At 52.3% G+C, this 23,876-nt stretch overlaps 1 protein-coding gene across 4 annotated transcripts in view; it reads left to right on the forward strand.

Moving 5' to 3' along the window:
• Positions 1–23,876, forward strand: part of LOC118784563 (transcription factor HIVEP3) — a 112,146-nt gene that overhangs the window by 76,404 nt on the left and 11,866 nt on the right. For all 4 annotated transcript variants that reach the window (XM_036538854.1, XM_036538858.1, XM_036538857.1 and 1 more), the window contains 2 exons: positions 16,726–21,793; positions 22,426–22,574. In XM_036538854.1, the coding sequence (XP_036394747.1) occupies positions 17,360–21,793; positions 22,426–22,574 (4,583 nt within the window). In that variant the 5' untranslated portion in view covers positions 16,726–17,359. The remainder of the gene's footprint in view (positions 1–16,725; positions 21,794–22,425; positions 22,575–23,876) is intronic.

Raw genomic sequence — 23,876 nt, forward strand, 5'->3', positions numbered from 1 at the left:
GCGTTTTTTTTACACATTTTAAAGAAAGTGATGTAGCGGCTTTTCTTTGCCGTCACATTTTTTACGAGTAGTTCTCTGTGTTGCAGGGGTTTCTGAAAAGGTTTCTGGAAAGAACAAAATGCTTCTTTGTTTCGTACCATGACAGCATTACTGTGCTACATTTCAGTGCTGCATTTGATTCTCGAACAGTTTTTATATTATTGAAAATTTTTGGTAATTAAGTACTTATTTCCTGATTAATGCTGTTTTTTGTTTTAGTGGCAAAATAACTTTACAGGTATGGCAGCGACTAAATAGCGTTGTAGTTTGTTTAAAAAGAAATGTAACATATTTGCATGTGGCTATAATTTACGATAATGAATATCATGATGAATTTTGGTGATGCTTGACTCTGCTTACTTATTTCGTTTTTGTAAAAATGGGTGGCGACACCACCATCATTGTAGCAAGTCACATGTCTGTAACTTAAGTTCAGAAAAATAAACTTCATGAAACGTCATCGCTTACTGCAGCTACCCGCTAATTCCGAAGGTCCCGGGTGTGAGAGAGAGGGAGCCGCTTGTAGTAAATGGCGCTGGATTTGTGAATGGAAGGTGGAAGAGGCAGCAGTGTGTGAAGTGGCGTGGCTCCTGAACTCTCCTGACTCTCCGTCCTGTGGAGCGGGGTAGCCCTAACCTGGGGGGGGGGGGTCTGGGACAGGGTACATAGCCACCAATGGTGGGAACGGAGGAGAAGAGCCAGGGGGGCACCTGATAAAAACCCAGGTTAACCCCTGATGTGCCAGCGCAGGGCTGGATTCGCAGGGTACTCGTTGTACTTGCTGGGGAGAAGAAGAAGATACTGATCGAACAGTTCTTACCTTGTTTTTTTTTTAAAGGGTAACACCAGAGGCGTGAGCAGCGGTTTGCTCACAAATTGGGAGGTTTTGAAATCCTCGCGGAGGGTGACTAATCGCTGTTTGAAAGGGGGCCCTGTGACACCAGGGTTTAAGAGAGCTGTGTGGGCTTGCGCTTCGCGTTTGTTTAAGTCTGATTCACAGACAGGAGCAGATTCAGCATGAATGAATGTGCTCGGGCTTCCTGTAAGGGTAGACTCTTCCTGCGCAAACGGTAACGCGAAAAGAGCTTCTTGAATCACACGCTGCACGTATCGCCCTCGGGGCCCAACCCGAAGAGCTGCCGCCAGATTCTTTCGCGCTGTCGTCGCGGGCGCAGAAGCTGTACCCTGTTTTCGGTCAGTAGCAGGGCGCTGGGGGGAGGAAGTTTCCGGAAAGCTGGGCGGTTCAGGCGGTGCTGACCCACAGCCGTCAGACACGCTTCCTGCAGGTTGAGGTAGCAGCACAGGCCCTGCTATGGGGCAGCTTTCTCTGTCACCCGTGAGCCGCGTAGCGCTGTAGCCTGACGGAGACTGTCACGGAGGCCCACTTCCTTCAGAGGGGGGCAGGTGAGTGCTTTCAGGCCGGTGTGGTGGGTCCTGTCTGAGACCGAGCGCTGCAGATAGGTGCCTCTGTTTCGGGAAACCTCCTTCCAGAATGACAGGTCAGGCTAAGGAACACTCCAGACCTGGGCGCAGTGTGGAGAGCTGTGTTATAACACGGTTTATAGATACACATCTCCCGATTCCCCTGATACTGCCACACACACCTACAGATTTCTAGAAGTCCCCGTCAAACCCGGATGAAGAGCTGTTACACAACTATTTTTGTGTTTGTGGTTTAACTCGTCCAGCCACGATGCACTTACAGAATTTTAAACATCGGAAGATTGACAGCCTCTGTAAACAGGGTTTATATTAACTGACAGTCCTGTTGTGCGTTTAATCAAAGCTAACTGAAGGGAACCAGCTTGCGTTGCAGAAGCTTCTTTGTTGCATCAACAATTGGTTTGCCTCTGAAGGTGTTAAATGCACAGCAAAGCTTTTCAAGGCGAGTTTAACTCAGATGGGATGTTAGTAGGCTATGATGTAAGAAAAGAGCTGGGTGCCTGGGTGGTTACAGGGTGGTTTCTTGTGAGTAATTTGTTGAACAGATGGAGAGGGTTTTTTTTTTTTTTTTTGCCCTGTGGATTGCCGTTTTTCATTGGCCAACCCGAAGAACTTTGATCCCATGTCACAGAGCACCTCTGTGCTTGGCGTTCTAAAAAGAGCAACTTCTGGATTTCTGCCTGTGTGTCCACCCTCTGATGAGCACGGGGTCGCACCAAAGAGGGCACGAAAAAATGAAAAAAAAAACGAAACAGCCAGAGCAGTGGAAGAGTGATGACTTTATCACAGGGCTTGCCAAGTCCCTGAGTGGAGGCACCAGGGCCCCTTAGCGCCGGGAATCAGACGGCCATTAAGGTGAGATTGTGCACTTTTGTTTTTATGGGATACTCTAGCCGCCGACTGTTCTCAGCTTCACTCTTTAAGGGTGAGGCTCTCCGTCAGGCTCTCCCTGGGAGTGCGTTTGCCTAATTCCATCTCATCGGGTTTCCCTTGGAGAGTTCTCCAGACTTCAAAGGACGGCGTTAAACCCCAACCCCCCCCCCCCCCCCCCCCCCCCCGACATTTTTAGAAACGTTCAGGTGGTCCTCACATTTTTTTTTTCTAGGTTACAAGTTGTTATTGGAATATTTCGTGTTTCTTTGAGAATGGAATCATTACTCAGAACGACGTATGAATTTCCATATCCAGCAGTTAAGTTCCAGTTGTGTTTGAACGTTATTGAGTTTCCTGGTTTTCAGACAGAAAATGTCAGTGTTCCTGCCAGGCGGTTTGCAGTGGAATGGGTTTCTCCACGGCCGAATGATTCATTAATAACCGTCGGGGGGGGGAGGAGATTTAAAAACCCGATAACCCACGTTTTCATGTTTTTGAAGTTAGCACTGTTTTGGCTCCGTAGGACACACTGTAATCACCTTGAAATCTTGAGTTTCCATTCAGCAAGTGAGCTGCAGAAGAGAGCGTTGGAAATGTGACAACCCACTTTCTCAGTAGGATTTTTTTTTTTATCACTGACATAACATTAATTTAAAACACAAATTGAAAAAAACCAGGTAATCACATTTTCTGGTACTTCTGTATTCTTTATGTAGTGTGTAGTGTATATATGTCACTATATGCAGTGATGTCTGAAGAAACATTTTCCATGAGTAATATGCTATATTGCTGTGTGCTGTATTAAAATGCGTCTCCTTATTGCCATCAAGTAGTTGTGTGACTTTCCCCAAGGGAGCAGAGAGTTTATGGGGAGTAGAGCTTCTTTGGCTCTTCTTTGGCAATGTGTCCTCTTATTTTCCAAACACGTCCTTTGCTTAAGTATGTGTCTGTGATCTGAGCAGCGCTCTGGGCGTGGGGCCTGTGACACAATGTTCGGATCCTGAGCGTTTGCGGGCTCAGCCAATCAGACCGTCAGGTTACCGTTTCCTTCAGAAATGTTCCGGAGTCAATGAGCAGGAGGAGGATACAGCGATGCCGACCCAAATTAATTCATTAAACCAACAAATCACAATTAATTGCACTCTCTCATTTTGACCATATTGTACTAGGCGCTGTTTGATTATGTGCACTGAGCGGGAGAGTGGCACATTGGCCAGCAGGTGGTCAAAAGCCCACGCCTTCCGTGCGTTACGTCTGAGAGCTGATTGGACGATAAGGCCCAGGTGTGTCAGGACACTCGGGAGTGTAAGAGATCAGGAGATTGCTGCTGTTGCTGCTGGCTTTCATGTTGCTGGCATTGTAGCTTGTTAGGAGAAGGGTGAGGATGACTGCTGTGGAGGTGAACTGGGCGAGTCTCAACACGAAGAAGGCGAAAGAGTCACAGGAATATTTTATTATCATTAGTGACACTCTGAAGGTGAGGGCTGGTAATTGGTGTGAGCCTTGTTTACTCTGTGTGAAAAGTGGAGTAGTGAAAAACATCAAAGAAAAGCCAAACTGATGACTCAACAGATAATCTTTTATCCGCTGAGGAACTCCCAGATAAAAATATGTATTTCAATATTTTTTAAAACATTATGTATGCTTTTGGGTGCTTTTTTTTAACGATAAGATTAAAGGTGTGATTAACTGTGATTGATTTTCGGCAATAATTACTGGACCGCCCCTAATCTCGGTACATTCTAGAATGCATTCTGTGTTTAGATATGCTGTTAAATAAACTGATTATATATGTAATTCACAATGCATACAATACATTCTGCACAAACCAAGTCTCACGAAGACATGACATTACATAACGCTGTGGGTGATAACGTGTTAACGCACATTGCATTTTCAGACAGGGCCGTCTATTATTATCTGTTACATGCTGGGGATGACTCATATAGTGCATTCACCCTGAGTGAGGTGCTTTGCCGAGCTGAAGAAAGCAGCGGGCTCCAGGATTGTGAGAGGTACCGCTTATATCAACTGGAGCTGGAGGCCTGACTGTACAAACACCGTCCAGCCCAGCTAATTCATGCATTAATGAGGGACTGCGGTCCTAATGAAAAAGTATTCTGTGGAGGTTAAAAAAAAAAATCAAAACAGGATGTGTAGTGTTCCTGATTAGGCATATGAATTGGGCATCTTTGTGTGTGTTAATGCATTATCTGTTAGATAACGTCGCGTCTTTCACAGCGTCTGTTGCCTGCCCATTACCGTACAGCACACAGGTTTTTTTTTAATTTTTTTCTTGTGATTTGAGTGAGCGATGTGTTATTTCGGTGGAGAGCGGAAGGACCGAGGCTTCATAAGGGAGGAGAGCCGTGAAGTGCGCTGCCGTTTTGAGGTGGGGGGTTGGAGGGGGCCGCCATCCCCCCACTTCCTCTGTTCCAGCGTGTGTCTTCTCTCCAGGAGGATGCTGGGAGATAAATTTAGACCTCCAGCTCTCCTTCCATCTGCTGCCGCTCGGTTTAGGCCGGTCTCCATAGCAACCAGCACCGGGCGCCCGTTCATGGGAGGAGAGGAGAATGACAGTAGATTTTTAAGAGAGTGTTTAAGAAGGGGGGGGGGTTCTGTCCTCCAGGCACACGCTAATTCCGTGTTTTTTCCTGTCGTCCCCTCTCCCCCACCCCCCCAGCTCACAGCTTGGCATCGGAAGCTTTTCTCTCCAGCATGTCAGGTCGAGGTGTCTGTCACAGGGGGGTGGAAAAGGGGAGGCCCACACGGGTCCTGCTGTACACCTCCCAGATTTCGGCAAATCCCTGTGCCCAGGACGAGCGTTGTGCCTGGGTCAGTGTCTGGTTGAGTTAACCTGCGCAGGTGTGCTGAGGGGGGTGGTGGGAGGGGCAGGGGGGCTGCACAGCCCCTGCCTGAAAGTGGGTCACTGCCTGTGGGTCGGTGTGCAGAGCGAGGCGTGAATGAGGACAGCTCCTCAGCAGCTCTGAACCCGTCCTGAGCGTGGCTGTCAGCTCGGCCAGGATTACATAACCACCGCTCTGACACCCCCCGTGTCACAACAAAACATTTCTGCTGTCACAATCCCTTCTCTCCCCATTCATCTCAGACTGGACCGTTCGCTGTGCTGGACTACGATGGCTTTCCTCTGCCCTGTCAGCACGGCGCGCTCGCACACGGCTCATGTTTTGTGCTGCTGGTGTCGTTGCAATGCTGTGGTATCCACAGCAAGGTCGTAGATCGACTGGGAGGTGGCGATCGGACGGTTTGGAGGGTGTGGGGTACGTGCAACCCCAGGCAGAGGTTGCATTATAAGAGTTCTGTTCTGTTTCCGCCACGTCGCCCTGCTATCGGTCCAGCTCACCACAGAAACTTCCAGAAGCCCGAATCCAGTTGTAGCCGTTCGCCTAGCAATATTCATATTCATGGTGCAATTAACGTGTGCGGAGCGAGGTGACATCTCTGTCGTCAGGTTTGCCCGCTCTCACTGCTACAAGCTGTGCGAAATCGTCGAAGTGCCAGACCTCTGAGGCGAGTGCGTTTCTCCGGGGCTGTGAAGTCGCGCTGAATGCCTGTGCCTCTGTCGCGCCTGCAGACGACGCTTATCCTAACGCCATGAGCCATTTTTTCCGCTGCTGTTACGTTAACTCATACAAAGCGTTTCTCTCACACAGTAAAGCGTATCCACCCAGTGATAAAACATTTCGCTGTACAATCAGTATGACTTCACATGTAGGATTTCCCAGAAGATTCCTTTAAGGTGTATGAGACATTTCTGTAGAGTTACTGGAAATGTTTTCTTAACTCTGGTGAGTTAATGTCTGCTGGCAAACGGCCAGGTTCTTTTCTGAATGGTCAAGGCAGACTGTTAACATGGAAGCTGTCTGCGTGTGTGACAGAGACCAAGAGGCTTTTAATCCAGGCTGCTGCCGCTGAGAGCCAAACAGCAGGGGACACACTGAGACGACTCTCACAGTAGCAGCAATGCAGCCTTTACACAGAGCTCATAACAGGAATCCGTCTCATGTATCTGAGCCATGCCTGATGTGAATTCATTCACATGTGGCTGCAGTGTGGTGTAGTGGTATGAGCAGGGCTTGTAACCAAAGGGCTGCTGGTTCAGTTACCCACCAGGGCACTGCTGCTGAACCCTTAGGCAAGGTACTTAATGCTGAATTGCCTCAGTGAATATCCAGCTGTATAAATGGATAACATGTAAGATGTTAACCTATGACAGTCACCCTGGATAAGAGCGTCTGCTAAATGACAATAATGTAAAGTAATGTAATGAATTTGTAATTATAAATTAAAAGTCGAGAGGCATGAAGACACCACCAGCAGTGGTACTTAGCCCCAGGGAAGTGTAACTTTTTTTTTGGGGGGGATTCAGGGTTGTGCTTGAGCTCCCGCAGTGAAAGTAGGCCTCCGTCTGTGTGACCCCCACCGCTTATAGAGGTGTCACGTGGTCAGACGAGTCGTCCCACACCCCCCCATCCCCCCCGCCCCCGCCCCGTCCCGTCAGTCTGGCGGGGACGTATGTGTGATAAACCGGCTGTCTCCTCACACCCTCTCAGAGCGGCGGAAGGTGCCGCGTCCCCCTTCTGTGCGGTCTCATCCCCCATGCATGGCTGTCTCAGCACCTACCGGATTACCACACGCCTTTTTTACTTACTGTGGCACTTAGCTTTTACTTATGCATTACTGTAGCGTCTAACAGAAGCATTACTTTTACGCTGTGACACGGCTTGGTGCGCTGCTGTAGCAGGCGTGCATGTTTTGTGTGCACTGCACCCAGCACAAGGTTTGCATTGCAGTGGGATCCAGGTAGATCGCACTGAATCTCCTTCCTTTAGGCGATCAGCCCAGTTTTTTTTGGCCAGGAGTCTGGATGTGCGTACAGCATCCTCCTCCAGGAGCAGCAGTGTGGAGGGGTGGCAGTGATGTGGTACACTGTGTTCTGTATGAACTAGTGGCAGAGGAAGTAAAGTTGCACACTGCAGGACCTCGCCTCGGTCCGGGCTCTGCAGGACCCCGTCTCAGTCCGGGAGGAGTGTGGCTAGCTCCGCTCCCTCAGCGGCTAGGCTGATCGATGGGCTCTGTCTGTGCTGTGCAGGAGAGGTAACGCAGGGTGTACGGTCTCCCACACGCCTGCACCGTACCCTATGCGTACCTGTGCTCCTCCCAGCACACCTGTGCGTGTCAGTGCTGTGTGTGGGTGTGTTCCTATGCACTCTGCACACGCATGTTCCTTATGTTACTCTGTGCCTCTGTGTGTTCCTGTTACTTTACATTACATTACATTACATTACATTGCATTACATTACATTACATGCATTTAGCAGACGCTCTTATCCAGAGCGACTTCCAGCACAACTGCACCCGTTCAAGTTAGACGAGCGACAGACAAGCAATGGTGGCAGTTGCTCATCTAAGAGCGGCGGCAGTGTAGCGTAGTGGTTAAGGAGCAGGACTCATAACCGAACGGTTGCAGGTTCGATTCCCCACGGGGGCACTGCTGCTGGACCCTTGGGCAAGGTACTTAACCCACGATTGCCTCAGCAAATATCCAGCTGTATAATTGGATAACATGTAAAAAAAATCTGTTACTGATGTAAGTCGCTCTGGATAAGAGCATCTGCTAAATGCCAATAATGATAATAATAACGTGCACGTTCCCCACGTTAGTGTGTGTCCCTGTGCTTTCGTGTTCTCTGTGCTGGCAGTGACTCAGAGAGTCCTCCCCCCGGGTGACCCCCCCGGCTCGCTGTAGTGTTGTTGTGATGGGTCGTTCGAGGCGCTTGTGTTTGTGAGGCTACCTCTGTTTTCATCGCCTCTTGTCTGAACACACTGTCCCCGACTCACGGTTCTCTCACTCACACTCTGCAGCCTTCTGGAGCGAGGGGGGGGGGTGATCAGGAGAGAGAAGGAGATGTAGAAAGAGGAACAGAAAGATTGGGAGAGAGAAGGAAAGGCAGAGAGAGACGGAAGTATTGAGAAAGGGGAGGCAGGAAGAGAGGAACAGAAGTATTGGGAGAGAAAAGGAGAGATGGAGAGAAACAGAAAGGTTGAAAGAGAGGTGAGGTAGAGAGGCAGAGAGAGATAAAGGAAGAGCGGTTGAGAGAGAGGAACAGAACGATTGTTAAAAAGAAGGAGGGGGAGAGGAACAGAAGGATTGTGAGGAGAGAATGAGGGGTAGAAAGAGGAACAGAAAGATTCAGCGAGAGCAAGAGAGGTGGAGAGAGATTGGGAGAGGGAGATGGTGAGAGAGACATGCAGGTGGGCGGCAGAGTGAGGGAGAGAGGAGAGGAGAGGGAGGGGTGAGAGGAGCTTCCCCTGGTTCTTCTTTGGCCGCTGGCTGTAACAGCCCTGTTTCTGCTGACTCGGCACCCCCCCCCCCCCCTCCCCAGCCCTCCTCTCCATGCCACTGGCAGTCTTACTTCCCAGCCGCCCCCAGTCAGGGGAGAAGGAGTGACCTCCCCCCCCCCCCCAACACACACACACACACACACACACACACACACACACACACACACACACGCACGCATGCACACTCACACACAGAGATAATCACACACACGCAGATAATCACTCACACATACAGAGATAATCACATACACAGACACAGACAAACACACACAGATGGACAAACACATATAATACGCACGCACATATAATCCCACATACACACACAGAGATACACACAGATAATCACACAGAGATACACACAGATAATCACACGGAGATACACACGGAGATACACACAGATAATCACACAGAGATACACACGGAGATACACACAGATAATCACACGGAGATACACACGGAGATACACACAGATAATCACACAGAGATACACACGGAGATACACACAGAGATACACACAGATAATCACACAGAGATACACACAGATAATCACACGGAGATACACACGGAGATACACACAGAGATACACACAGAGATACACACAGAGATACACACAGATAATCACACAGAGATACACACGGAGATACACACAGAGATACACACAGATAATCACACAGAGATACACACAGAGATACACACAGATAATCACATAGAGATACACACGGAGATACACACAGATAATCACACAGAGATACACACAGATAATCACACAGTCGCAGATGCACAGCCAAAGACACACACGCGCACACACACACTCACACACACTCACACACACTCACACACACGCACACACAGTCACACACACACACGCACACACACACACTCACACATGCACACACACACTCACACACACACACACACACACACACACACAGTCACACACACACTCACACATACACACACAGAGATACACACAGATAATCACATAGAGATACACACAGATAATCACACAGAGATACACACAGAGATACACACAGATAATCACACAGTCGCAGATGCACAGCCAAAGACACACACGAACACACACACTCGCACACGTACACACACACACACACACATAAACACTCACACTCACACACACACTCACACACGCACACACACACACACACACACACTCACACACGCACGCACACACGCACGCCAGAGCGGGGAGCTCCTCACGCTGGTGCCTGGCAGAGCCCATGCTGGCAGAGTGTGTGGTGGGAGGGGGATGGGGAGATTGGGGGGGGGGGGGTTGTTGTGACAGAGGAGCACAAAGAGCCCAGTACAGTGCAGCACAGGCCTCTGGATGCTCCTGTGCTACGAGCTGCACTGAAGGTGCCCTCACACTGTGCGGCACAGAGTCCCCACCAGCACAGAGTCACAGACAGCTGCCTCCTCACGGGCAGCACAGAGTCACAGACAACTGCCTCCTCACGGGCAGCACAGAGTCACAGACAGCTGCCTCCTCACAGGCAGCACAGAGTCACAGGCACAGAGTCACAGACAACTGCCTCCTCACGGGCAGCACAGAGTCACAGACAGCTGCCTCCTCACAGGCAGGGCAGAGTCACAGACAGCTGCCTCCTCACGGGCAGCACAGAGTCACAGGCACAGAGTCACAGACAGCTGCCTCCTCACGGGCAGCACAGAGTCACAGACAGCTGCCTCCTCACGGTCAGCACAGAGTCACAGTCACAGAGTCACAGACAGCTGCCTCCTCACAGGCAGCACAGAGTCAAAGGCACAGAGTCACAGACAGCAGGCCAAGCTCCTTCTAAAGCACCAGTCCAGTGTGGGTGGCAGCGTAGCATAGTGGTAAGGAGCAGTGCTCGTAACTGAAAGGTTGCCGGGTCAAATCCCTGTAGGGGCACTGTTGCTGCTGTATCCTTTGGCAAGGTGCTTAACCCACAACTGCCTTAGTAAATATCCAGCTGGATAGCATGGCTAACATTGTAAAAATCTGTAACAAAAGTTGCTCCGGTTAAGAGCGTCTGCTAAATGCTGATGTGTAATGTCCAGGGCCCCACTGCAGTGCAGGCTGTTTCGGGGAACGCCTCTCTTTCATGGGGCTGCAGTGTAGTCGTTTCGCCTGCAGACAGAGAGGGACGAACAGTTCCCAATGCTGGCGCTGCAGCTCTCTCTTCAGACCCGGCCTGTCCTTAACGTGCCGGTCACCCGCCGAAACGAGGCGGAGACGGCGAACCCCTGGGCTCTGGTAACCGCAGTCACGCTCCGCTCGCCTCCCGTAAATGCACTGAATCACGGGCTAGCCCCCCCATCCAATCCACCCCCACCCCACCCCCACCGCCCTCCTCCTCTGGACCGTCCCCAGCAGACCTCTCTCTCTGACTCACATCCTGGGCAGAAGCGTGAGGCGGAGGGAGAGAGGGCCGCGCACGAGATCACAGGCCATTTCAGGTCATTTCCTTTTCGTTCAGTTTAAATCTGCTCTCCTCTCCCTCGTCTGAGTGTGATGTAACCATCGTTACTGCAGATTGGTCAGCTTGTTTGGGGCTGTGTGCCTGTGGAAGTGTGTTTATGTAGTATACTTGTTTGTTTATGCGTTCAGATCAGTCTAGGTTTAAGTACACAGGCTTGATTGCAGGGCCCTTAGTCGACCTCTGTAGGTGTGTGTGAGTATGTGTGCACATGCACCATATAGACATTTGTGCCTCTGTCTCACGCTGAAAGTAAATCCTTTTACCTTAGATTTCATTTACATTATTGTCATTTAGCGAATACTCTTATCCAGAGCAACTTGCATAGGTTACAACTTTACATATAATAGCTGGATATATACTGAGACATCTGTGGGCTAAGTACCTTGCCCAAGGGTCCAACATCAGTGCCCCAGCAGGAAATCAAACCTGCAACCTTTTGGTTACAAGCCCCAGTCCTCACCATTACGGCGCGCGTGCAGGCCCGGTGCGGCGCCTTCCTGGAAGTCCTCTGGCCACGGGCTTTTCCGTCCCGTGGCTCGGAGCCGGGAGAGCCATGAATAATTCACCTCCTCCTTTCCGCCGCCCTAAACCCTCTTAATCGCCGTGTTTAAGGAGTGCGTCGATACCGTGCCAAAGATCGTTAATGCCCGTGCTCCGTGACAGCGGACGTCATCTCTCGGAGGGCTCCCTACCTCGCTCCGCCAGCTGCTGCGCCTCTCCGCTCCTCTCCTCCCTCTCTTTCCCTCCTCTCTCCCCTCTCTCCTGCGCCTCCTCCCTCTGAAGCAGGAGAGATGGACTAATGTACTTCTTTAGTTTAAATAATGCAGGCTCACTGTGACGTGTCACTGACAGAAGTGGAATCCTCATTTTTGTTTACAAAGGTCAAAACTGACTGCTTCTCTTGGCTTGACTGTCTGAGTGAATGAGTGAGATGTAACTAACGTTAATATTCCCTGAACATCACATGTCACATACAATATAGAAAAGCTTTTGACGTAGGGTGTACTTATGCTATGTGTCAAAGTGTCGTAACCAGTTGTTTTTTAAAAGCCATTATTTAGGTACTGTGGTGCTACGATGCTAAATGTCAATCATACTATAAAGTGTTATTACAACTATTCACTATTCAGATTTCTGTTACACTGATCTTAAAGGGCTTATTTCAAATGATAGCTTAAGAAATGACATTTCCCGAAACATTATGAGCCTGGCACTATTGTTGATGCTATATAAAATTACTAAATATAGCCACTATATAATTAAAGGGACCCCCCCCCCCCCCCCCTTGTTATTTTGCAGACATATTCATTAAATTGATCCGCCTGGCTTTGCCGGGAACAGATGTTGTGAAAACAGGCTGGGCGCTGAAGTGGTGTACTTGCGAGGGAAGAGAGAACGAGGGAGGGGGGGGCTGGGGGGAGCACATCTCCTTCACTGCGAGGATGAGTAATGAAGCATGATTTCGGCGCGGCGACGCCGAGGCGGGAACATACGGGAGGGAGCACGCGAAACCCACCTCATTAAAAACGTGTCACCGCTGGCGCGGCTCTGGTCACTGCCCAGGCTGTAATTGGCCATCCTGGCCACAGAACCCGTTTGGGCCCACGCGGGTACAGGCGTGCCCGCGTGCGTGTGACAGTAAGCAACATTTGTCTGTCTTTATTTTACTGCTATGCCGGTGGTATGCAGCAGTGTGGCACAGTGGCAAGGAGCGGGTTTCATAACCAAACGGTTGCTGGTTCGATTCCCTGCTGTTGTACCCTTGGGCAAGGTGCTTAGCCCACAGTTGCCTCAGTAAAATATACAGATGTATAAATGCATAAAACTGTAACCTACACGTATGTAAGTCGCTCTGGGTGAAAGCGTCTGCTAAATGATGATGGTATGATGTAGTATTTGGGAGGGGCGGAGAAGAGGACAGCAGAGGATGCTGCGGGTTGGTACCCCACTGACGAGGCAGACGTCCCGGCTGGCGCACACCCTTTTCCTTATTTTATAGGCTGGACTGGAAGCAGCGCCAGGCGGCTTTGCAAACACCGAGCGCTTTATTTAACTGCCAGAGCACATTATGACAGAGGAAAAAAAGCATGTGACATCTGTAGCACAGACTGACGTTGGATTGCGCTGGTGTGAAGTTTCCTAATAGATGGAAGGTTTTGTGACAAACGCTCCGCTGTCTGTTTTGTTGCGTGCATGATATTCTCTGGCAGTTCGTCTTGCAAGGCCGTCTTCAGCTTTTCCGCGGCAGTACGGCTCTGCGCTGAAGGAGTTCGCGTGCAAGCGAGCGTGCAGAACTCTTGACGAGCGCGAATGCCGTGTGCACGTCGGGTCGTGGGCGATTTTAGCGATGGGGGGCCTCTTACTGTACTCCTCCCCTTCCTGCAGTCCATTCCTCTGCTCCTGGTCATCCCCCCCCCCCCCCCCCCCCATTTCTTCCTCCTCTTAGTCCTGTCATTTGCAGCGTCCCCTAGTGACTGTGCCAGGTGGTGTTGGGCACACGCAGTGCTGGCTCAACATGACCCTGCATTTATTAGTTAGCTGCTCTCCAAGAACGAGCCCAGGGAAGGGAAAAAATAAAAACCCTCCTTCTCCTTTGCCCGAGATCAGATAAGCCCAAATGCAATATTCCAACACAGGTCTGTGTTTGTCGAGCGCAAATTAGATTGCTTACCTCGCTAATATAAACCCTCAGAATACATTTGTCTGCTGGATGTTGACCAGCCGAGCCGTGCGTCGATCAGCCTCTCGCTAAGTACGCGCACGCCAGCTGGTTAGCGCGAGAGAAAAATGCCGTGAGCTGTTTCGTTGGAACGGGAAACCATGTTTTCCATGTTTTTTTTTTTTTTTGTGTGTGTGTGTCTGTTCACCTTGTTTCCAACCTAAAGTTCGCTTCCAAAAGCAGCCCATGCGTTAAGACACAGCTTGTATCATTTATCTGAACAAATTAGACTCATTTCACTGAACCTAATCTGTACCACGTTTGTTGGATAGGAGAAGCAGCAAGCAGAGCTCTGAAAGCAATGTCTTTTTAGCCAGCACATGTGTTTGTGTGTGTTGTAGTGTCTGTACTTATGATGGAAAGCTAAGCTAATGATGCAACATGGCCTTGCTTGACTCCCTTCACAATACCCAGAGATGGAGTAAAGCAACCCGCAACTTAAATCTGTGCCCTTAAAGTTGTGTCCTGAAAGACCGCAGCTGAGTCAATATTTCCCTGAGAAAACTGTCAATATTTTCCATTTATTTCCATTTTCAATTATTTTATTTCCTGAAGGATTATTAGTTTTATGGGTTTGCGGACTTCCTGTCTGAATGGTGTGTTGTCACAGAGAGGACGTAGAAGGAGGTTGAGCGAGGACAACCACCATCGCCGCGCGTGTCAAAGACTCTTAATCGCTGATTGGTAAGAGTGGCCAAAGACGGCAATTACGCACGGCGTTTTCAATCACCTCTGCGACGGACTCATTAGTGCCCTTCAGCGAGGTAATCAAGCCCAAGAAATTGGGTCCTTTTATAGCGCGGAGGCGATCGGTGGAGAAATACAGAGCGGTCACGGTTTACGCAAGGCGGAACGGGCGCTGATGATGGAGACCTAATGAGCTGGCCGCTGTACGATTCAAATTAAGCTCTCGCGTCCTAATTGCTGTTCAGTGGCTCGGATGAAAGTGAATCAGATCGAGAGATCTTGACCGCGGGGGCCGAATCAGATTTCGGGTCTCTCCCTTGATTTGCACACCTGGAGCTGACATAAGCGGGGCTGTTTGACATGCCTTGGAGCTCCTGACTCTTCCTCAAGGTGCAGGCCGCTCCGGGTGGATGACGTAGATGACCTGATATTGCATATTTAATTGGTGTTTTTTGACGTCTGTATGAACAAGTCTCATGCTGTAAGTTGCCCTGGACATGGTGATGATGATGATGATGATGATGATTACATTTACATTTATTCATTTGGCAGACGCTTTTATCCAAAGCAACTTACAAGTGAGGTAGAGTACAACACAAGCAAAAAACCATAAGCAGTCAACAATATTAGAAGTGCTGCATGACCAGGTTTCAATGGTTGGCCAGATGATGACAGCACCATTATCATTGCTAGTAATAGCAGTCGTATAGTATTATATAATTATAATAATAATATTATGATCATAATGTTATGATTATTACTCATTGGTGAGTCAGAGCTCATATTTTTGGCCCGCAGTGTTCTTTTGGATGTTGATATGGTCCAGCACTCCTGCTGGTCATTGCTGGGGAAAGCAATCTGTAGGCTCTCACGCAGGGTCACTCCCAGCCAGCTCAGTCTCTCCAGCTGACAGAACGCCCAGGTAAGTCAGTGTGCAAAGACAAAGCCAGCTGCACCCATGCACACCTACAGCCCGTGCCACTCCCCCTCTCTGATTGGAAGGGGTACATTGACTCGGCCAATCACGATTCAGTCAAAGCTGCTGCCAGGGTTCCAGAACTAATTCCTTCTGGAATCATGACTCACAGAGATGTTGACTTCTTTACCGCCCCTGTGTCAGTGTTTGGCCTTGTTTTTTGCCCATAGGGCGGCCCTGTCATCAGATGTTTGTGGGATTTTTAGGGACCTGGACTGGTCAAATGCTCACAATCCAAGTATCCAGTTACAGGGAGTGAGCAAGTGCACCTGTAATTGTTGGAGTCGCATATCCAGTGCTGAAACGAACCGGTAATTCAGTGTGCATAATCATTCTGAACTTGTGTATTGCCTTTCCCTGCAAATGGTTTTACAGACATAATTATACACATTAGACAATCACCAGTAGGAGTTGGTCCTGCTGACTGAGTTGTTTTATATTTTACTTTTGTTTAATGTAATAAACTGGGTAATTTTTTTGGTTGGAATTAGAACTGATTTGCATGTGCTTTCAGATGGATGTAGTCATTCTGTAGTGATGTCCACAGATAAAGTCAGCAGTCTGTGTGAGCGTGTGTGTGTATTTGTGTGTGATTGTGTTTGTGTGTGTGTGTGTGTGTGTGTGTGTGTGTGCGTGCGTGTGCGTGTGGGAGGAGGGGGGCGTCTAATTGCAGAGCCTGAGTGTTGGATGCTGAGGAACTTTTCTGCTGAAACATGCTCTTCTAAGCATTACTTTTTATGTCTAATATAATGAACTGCAAGGCTGTTTGCTGTTTCCAGGACTCCTAATTTCCTTGACGACGGTACGCAGGTGCCCATTTACTGCCTGTGTGCACCTGAGAGAGTCTTACACTGGTGTAATGCAGCATGCAGTCAAGAGGTAGATGAAATAATGATGCTGAAAAGGGTGGCAGTGTAGCATAGTGGTTGAGGAGCAGGACTAGTAACTGAAAGGTTGCCGGTTCGATTCCCGCTGTACCCCAGAACTGCCTCATTAAATATCCAGCTGTGTAAATGGGTAACATGTAATAATTGTAAGCCGTATAAGTCGCTCTGGCTGAGAGCGTCTGCTGGACGATAATAATGTAATAATGTGAAATAATCAGCCCGGTGTAATCCGTCTCATCTCTGTTTCATCCGCAGAGTCTGTGGAGTAGCAGCCGGAGACAGCCTCACAGGGCCTGAGGAAGGAGCGGAGCAGAGCGGAGCGAGAATCAGCCGGCCCAGCAACGCAGCCCCCCGAGGCCAACCGCAGCGCCCGGACAGGGGGGGGGGAGGAGGAGGCTGGCGCGGAACTCAGTCCCGAGCGCGAGCTGTCAGCCACTGGCAGCCTGACGAGCCGAAGCATGGCGGGCCCAGGATGGCGGGGAGGGATGGAGCGGGGCAGATGATGGACCGCAGCCGCCTGCCAAGATGCTGCTCTTAGCGTGCGTTTGAGCCCCCCGCCAGTCACGCCAATGCCTTTCGGCCAAAACCAAAAAAAGTAACTGACCTTCACTCCCCCTCCCCCCGAGGGAAAACCTTTTTTTTTGGGAACTACGCAGAAGAAAAAGAAGCTGATTGACTCTTCCTGTTGACACAAAAAAGAGCTTTTCGGTAACCCCCCTTCAACGACCCGCCCCCCTCCTCCCCACCCCGCCCTCGCGGGGCCCGATTGATGTCTTTATTATCAGGGGGCTGGGCTTTGCAGCTCTGTGACTGAGTCGATGAGGCTGCTGGGCCTGACTTAGACTGAAGCATTCCCAGCGTGTACCTAAGGAGGCCTCCTCCCCACTCTATGGAGGCCAAGCACAGCCAGCCGGCCAGTGGGGAACGGTCTGGAGGGCAAGAACAGTCCCTGTCCGAGCCCGCCCTCGCGGGGCACCTCCGCGAGGCCCCCTCCCGACCCCCCCATGGCTCCCACGGCCGGCACCACCACCACCGGCAGCCCAAGCGGGGGGACCTGGAGAGGCAGCTGCTCCAGCTGCAGCAGCAGTCGCCCTCCGCGGCGGGGGCGGCCTGGCAGCTGATGGAGGCCCCGGGCCCCTCCGGAGGGACCTTCCCTCCCTCCTCCTCCTCCTCCTCGTCCTCAACCCGCGGCTCCCACACCCAGGTGGCCTCGCCCCACCCCGGTAAGGAACCCCAGGAGGGCGCCCCCACCAGGCGGGAGCGGAAGCCGCAGAAGCCGGGGAAGTACGTGTGTACCTACTGCGGCCGGCCCTGCGCCAAACCCAGCGTCCTCCAGAAACACATCCGCTCCCACACGGGGGAGCGGCCGTACCCCTGCACCCCCTGCGGCTTCTCCTTCAAAACCAAGAGCAACCTGTACAAGCACCGCAAGTCCCACGCCCACCGCATCAAAGCCGGCCTGGCCTCCTCCCGGGAGGACTACGGCCTGAGCGGGCCTGAGGGGGGGCCCCTGGGGGAGGACCAGGAGGAGCCCACGGAGGGCGAGAGCACCGACTCCGAGGACGAGACCGGCCAGCACGCACCGTCCTCCTCCTCTCAGGAGAAGCTGGCACAGCAGAAGAGCAGCGGCAGCGTGGAGCTGTCGGGCTCTGAGGACACCCAGCGGGCCGAGGACTCCCACGCCGTGAAGCAGAGGCTGGCCATGCGTCTGAGCGAGAGGAAGCGCGTGCCCATGGTGTCCCCCGACGACCCCCCCTCGTCCCTCGGCCCCGGGAGCAAGGGAAGCACAGAGTCCGGCTACTTCTCCCTCTCGGGGAGCGCGGACCTGTCCCAGGTGAGCCCCCCCAACGCCAACGCCAAAAGCTATGCCGAGATCATCCTCGGCAAGTACGGGCGGCTGGGACAGCAGCAGAGAAACCCTCATCAGCACCACCTTCAGTCCTCCTCCTCTTCCTCCCTGGGGCAAGAGGAGAAGTCCATCCCTTTCACGGTGCCCAAGACGCAGGTCATCGAGCACATCACCAAACTCATCACCATCAACGAAGCCGTGGTGGACACCAGCGAGATCGACAGCGTCAAGCCCAGGAGGTCCTCCCTCTCCAGGAGGAGCAGCATCGAGTCGCCCAAGTTCTCCGCCCTCAAGGAGCCATACGTGTTCGAGCCCAAGGGCGAACCGCCCGGCCCCAGTAGCAGCAGCGGCGCCGGCTCCGTGGGCGTGGGGGGCTTTTCAGATGAATCATTCCGCCCGCAGTTCCCCAAGGTGGACTTGCTGGCCAGCCAGGCCTCCACAGTGCCTCTTCTGAGAAGTCACTCAATGCCTTCACCAGCGGGTCAGGTCGACCCCGCCGGCGCTGCCTCCCGTAGCTTCCGACTCACCCAGTCCTTTGACGAGCAGCAGGCCGTGGCGGCGGAGCTGCGGGTCGGCCACCATCACCGCATGCTCAGACGCCAGCCCGCCATCGAGGTCCCCCTCGGGGCCGAGTTCATTCCCGAGGAGGCCGGCCCTTCCTCATCCCTCACCTCCACCTTGACCTCCTCCTCTTCCTCCTCCTCCTCCTCCGCCACCGTCACCACGGCGTCCGACCCCGGTCGCAAGCAGCGGCGGGGGCCCCGGCTCTACGAGTGCGAGGCCTGCGGAACTCGCTGCAAGAAGCGGGAGAGCTACGAGACCCACCGGCGCAGCTTCTGCGCGGCGCGTCTGTCGCAGGACCCCGAGAGGGTGGCGGCAGCAGAGAGCGCCACTTACCGCGAGGACCGTCCGCAGATGATGCATTACAAGTTCAGGGCCATGGCTGTAGCAGTACGCAAGAGGAGGAAAGAGGAGAGCCTCGAGGAGGACCCTCCCAGCCCGGGGCCGGCGGCCGTATCCTTCCCTCCCACCGCTAACACCTCCATATCGGGCAGAGAAGAGTGCTACCCGCGGGAGAGCCCCGCGGGAACCTCGTTGCAGGCAGAACAGGACCGGAAGAGCACCTGGAAGGAGATCTCCGTCATCCAGCACACCAGCTCCTTCGAAAAGCAGGAGAGCATGTCCACGGAGAGCCAGGAGAAGGAGGACAAGTCAGTCGTCTCACCGCCTCCTCCTCCTCGAGAGGAACTCCAGCCCAAACTGCCACCGCAACCCCAGCAGCAGCAGCAGCAGCAGCCCCCGCCGCCGAAACCACATCCCTTTTCCAGGCTGGTCCGCCAGCACAACATCCAAGTGCCGGAGATTCTGGTGACCGAGGAGCCGGACGCCGATATGGTGCTGGCGTCCCCACCGGCGGCTGCCGCCTCCTCGGCCAAGGAGCCCGAGAAGGTAGAGGAGTTCCAGTGGCCTCAGAGGAGCCAGAGTCTGGCCCAGCTCCCCGCCGAGAAGCTGCCACCAAAGAAGAAGCGCCTCCGGCTTGCCGAGGCAGCCCAGTCATCCGGGGAGTCCAGCTTTGAGTCCGTCTCGCTGCCCCGCAGCCCCAGCCAGGAGAGCAGCATCTCTCACACCTCCAGCCGCTCCGCCTCCTTCGAGGAGTCCGGGAAGCCCGACTCCGAGATGCAGCCCACGCCGGCGGTGGCCTCCAGGGGTGCTCAGGGGTCCCACATGCTGACCGTCCCCTCCGGCCTTCACCAGCACCACCACCCGCACCGGGAGATGCGCCGATCAGCCTCGGAGCAGGCCCCTGCCAGCACCCAGCACCCCGTCCAGATCGTGGAGGCCCGCAGCAAGTCGTTTGACTACGGCTGCCTGTCCCCGCAGCGCACCGCCGCCGCCTGGAAGGAGAGGCGCAAGTGTCTCCTGGTGAAACACGGCACTCTGGGGGAGCCTGACCAGGAAGAGCAGCCTGCCGGCCCGCCGGCCAAAACCGAAGCCCCGCAATCTTGTGTGCCGTACCCCAGCCACCACGTACCTCCTCCCGCCGAGCCCGGCACTGCCTGCTCCTCCTCCAGACTCAGCCCGGACTCCGCAGGCAAGTCCCTGCAGGTCTTTCAGTCCCCGGTGCCTCCCCTCTCCCCGTCGGTTTTCCCGCTGCATTCGCCAGCCCCCGAGGGGTTCGCCCAGGGGCAGATGGCTCAGCTCTTCCCCTCCGCCCCGGGCATCACCGAGGTGCTGTCTGCTCAGATCATTCCCAGGGCCTTCCTGCACACCACGCCGCCACAGCTCCGCATCGCCGAGCGACTTGGACTCCCCATCCAGCCCTTTCCCCCCCTCCTCCCCCTGCAGTACCCCAGTGGGGCAGCCCAGGCCCTCTACCTCCCAATGCCGAGTGGGCTAACCCTCCACGTCCCCACCGAGCACCCCTCCCTGGAGTCCAAGGCGTCTCCTTCTCCCTCACAGAGTCTCTCCACCCACCTGCACCCCCAGACCCACCCGCACCCTCGCCCCGTCATCGCCCCTTGCCTAGAGCAGCTCTCGCCGGTGGTGTCGCTGGTGGTGCCAGTCCGCCTCCAGACCCACGTCCCAACCTACGCCAGCGCCATGTACACCACGCTTTCCCAGATCCTGGTCACCACTCGGACCCAGGAGCCGGTCTGCTGCTCCGCCATGGTCATAATGGGTAAGCTGCCGGAGCACAAGCTGCGGAGCCCCTACTTGAAGATCCCGACGCCTGACTTCAAGAGCTACCTGCCCATGACCCTGCCGCTGGAGTTGGGGGCCGGGGTGAGCTCGGAGGAAGGGTATGGGCCATCAGGCGTGGGAGGGAGTAAGCGTATGCTCTCTCCAGCGGGTAGCCTGGAGCTTAGCGCCGAGGCGCAACGACAGCAGAAACGAGTCAAGGAGGAAGAGGAGGAGGAGGAGGAGGAAGATGATGAAGATGGCGGTGATAAGGAAGGGAGCAGTCAGGCCAGAGGTGTAGGAGGAGGGAAGGGCAAGGAGAAAGTGGCAGTAGAGACTGTCATGGTGCCCGAAGCAGAGGCTAAAGTGGAGGAGGCGAAGGAAGAGGAGTCAAAGGAGGACAGGAAGGAGTCCACGCAAGACAAGGCTGAACTCCTGAAAGAAGAGGAGGAGGTGGAGGAGGGCCAAAGGACCGCCCCGAGAGTTCAAAGCCCAGACAGTCGGAAGGGACCCGCGTACCCAAGCCTTCACACCACCACCTCAGTCAGCTGGTGCTACCTGAACTACATCAAGCCCAACCCCTCGCCCCAGAGGGACCCACAGACCTCCGTCTACTCTTCATGGTGCATCAGCGTACACAACCCCAACCTACCCGGCCTGTCCACCAGGGCGGCGCTCTCACTGCTGCGCTCCAAACAGAAGCACAGCCATGAGACGTACACCATGGCGACGGCACCGCACCCGGCCTCCGGCAAGCTGGTCCCCGCCAGCTCAAGGAAGCCCCGCATGTCTGAGGTAAATATAACAGACCTGTCCTGCAGAAAGACATTGATTGTTCGATTGTTGAGGGGAATAGTTGTATCACAACTATGCGCTTATCTAGAGCAAGGGTACAGCAGGAATGTCCTGCCAGAGTTTCTTACCTTCTTTCTTACCACAATATCACCCTTCTGCTTTCAGTTAAATTAGATTTGGGTGAAAAAACGTCCACCCTTAAAGAAAAGTAGAACCTGGAACCATTAGATTGTTAACTAATATCTAATACCATAACTTGCATTTAAAGTCTGAATATTAAATCACGACTAGCGCTAGTTTGCTACATGATCAATGCTGAATCACAATGGCTTTACTGACTTTTTTTAAGGAAACTATTTTGAAATTATTTTCACTTTTTTCATTAAGAAGGAATGTTTCTTTCTGTTTGCTTAATGAACATTCAGTTGCAAATCTTGTGCAGTGCACTCCAGGCAAATTTGTCACTTTTTGTAAATCGGGTTGTGAAGTGAAAGCATGATTTCTATACATGTAGTAATGATACAGCATGTGTCCCTCGGCCTGCATGGTTCTCTGTAAGGTTTCTCTTCTTGGCTTCCCCTGGGTGGCGCTGAGTTAGGGTTGGTGAATCTGCCTGTCTGTCTTGAGTGTAGGTACGTTCCACCCAGCCGAGCGTCCCCGTCGAAGTGAAGGAGGCGGCGCCCTCCGAGAAGGAGGAGGAGAAGAAGGGGAAGAGGGACGACGAGGCGCCCTCCACGTCGAAACGCGGCGAGCCGTCCCGCATCCGGATCTTCGAGGGCGGGTAAGCGAGAGAGCAAAGGCCAGTGGGGGGGGGTTCCAGCTATCCCAAACCGCGACCTTTCTTATGCCCCCAAATTATGACTGATATGCATACCATATGCGCATATAGAAAAGAGATTTCAGTCTGGAAACCCACAACAATATCCTCTTAGTGTGTGTGTTTCCTCCCTGCAAAAAAAAAGAAGAAATCCGCATCTGAATCCAGTCTTTGGATTCTTTGTGTTTTTCGACCACCGAGCGAAAAACCAAAAACCAATTGATTTTTTTTTTGTGTTGATCGAAAGTATCTCTTGAAAGTTGAGCAGTACACACAAGTAACACGAAACCTTGCAATACCGTACCATGTCCTCCGCTGAAATTACGGTAAGGGGCTGCAGCTGGGGAAACAGCTCCATTATTCTCAAGTCTCTTTGGTCTGGGTGTCCCCGCGGACAGCTGCTTTGGGGGAAAAATGTCCTTGCTTGCTGAGGAGCTCTTTGCACAAGGAAATAACTGTGGGCTCCTGCCCTTCTGCATGGGGCCAAAAATAAACCGTCTAATAGATGTGTCTAAATAGCAGCGGCTGGATGTTTACCTCATTTATCTGGGTGGTGCCAGGGTCTGGGCAGGAGATACAGGAGATACAGTGGCGCGCAGTGTTACTCTGTCCCCACTGCCTCACAACCGCTTAGCCATTGGTTCCGCCTGACCTTTATTATCATCTCAATGTTTTGTTTGCGCAGCAGACATGCTCCTCTGAAAGGAAGTACCTTGCTTACATTTTACCTATTGCCCAGCATAATGTAATTATTTTAACTCGGGCCGTTCAAGGTCACTAAAGTGTACGCTCGGAGTCACATCCATTACTTAACTTTCCATTGTCATTGAACAGACATTTTCAAGCTGTGAAATAATGTGCATAATCTGTATCTTGAAATTTGGTGTCACATTTTGTAAGGCACATCAATAAAAATGTGAAAATTAAATCTGAGGTACATGCTTGGTAGACTTTACAGGTGGTAGATCAAGTAGTTGGCCCTTAAAGTGTGACCGATAAATGACTCATGCTTTGGGTTTAATATTTTCTCATGAACAACCCATCTCCCCCTTTTGGGCGTATATCTTACCCATGTCTTCCAGAAATGCATTAAAACCGGTGCCTAAACCCGAACTCCACACTGCTCCCCACAGATATACACTACAGCATCTCAGCTATCTCCCTCTGAATTTCCTACCAAAAATTTAACCTCATTTTTAAACTACATTTCATATGTTATAATGCTCCTGGTTTTTGCCGTCCTCCATTTTGAATGTCAGTTTTTTT

Source organism: Megalops cyprinoides, chromosome 10, assembly GCF_013368585.1.
Source record: "Megalops cyprinoides isolate fMegCyp1 chromosome 10, fMegCyp1.pri, whole genome shotgun sequence".
NCBI lineage: Eukaryota > Metazoa > Chordata > Actinopteri > Elopiformes > Megalopidae > Megalops > Megalops cyprinoides.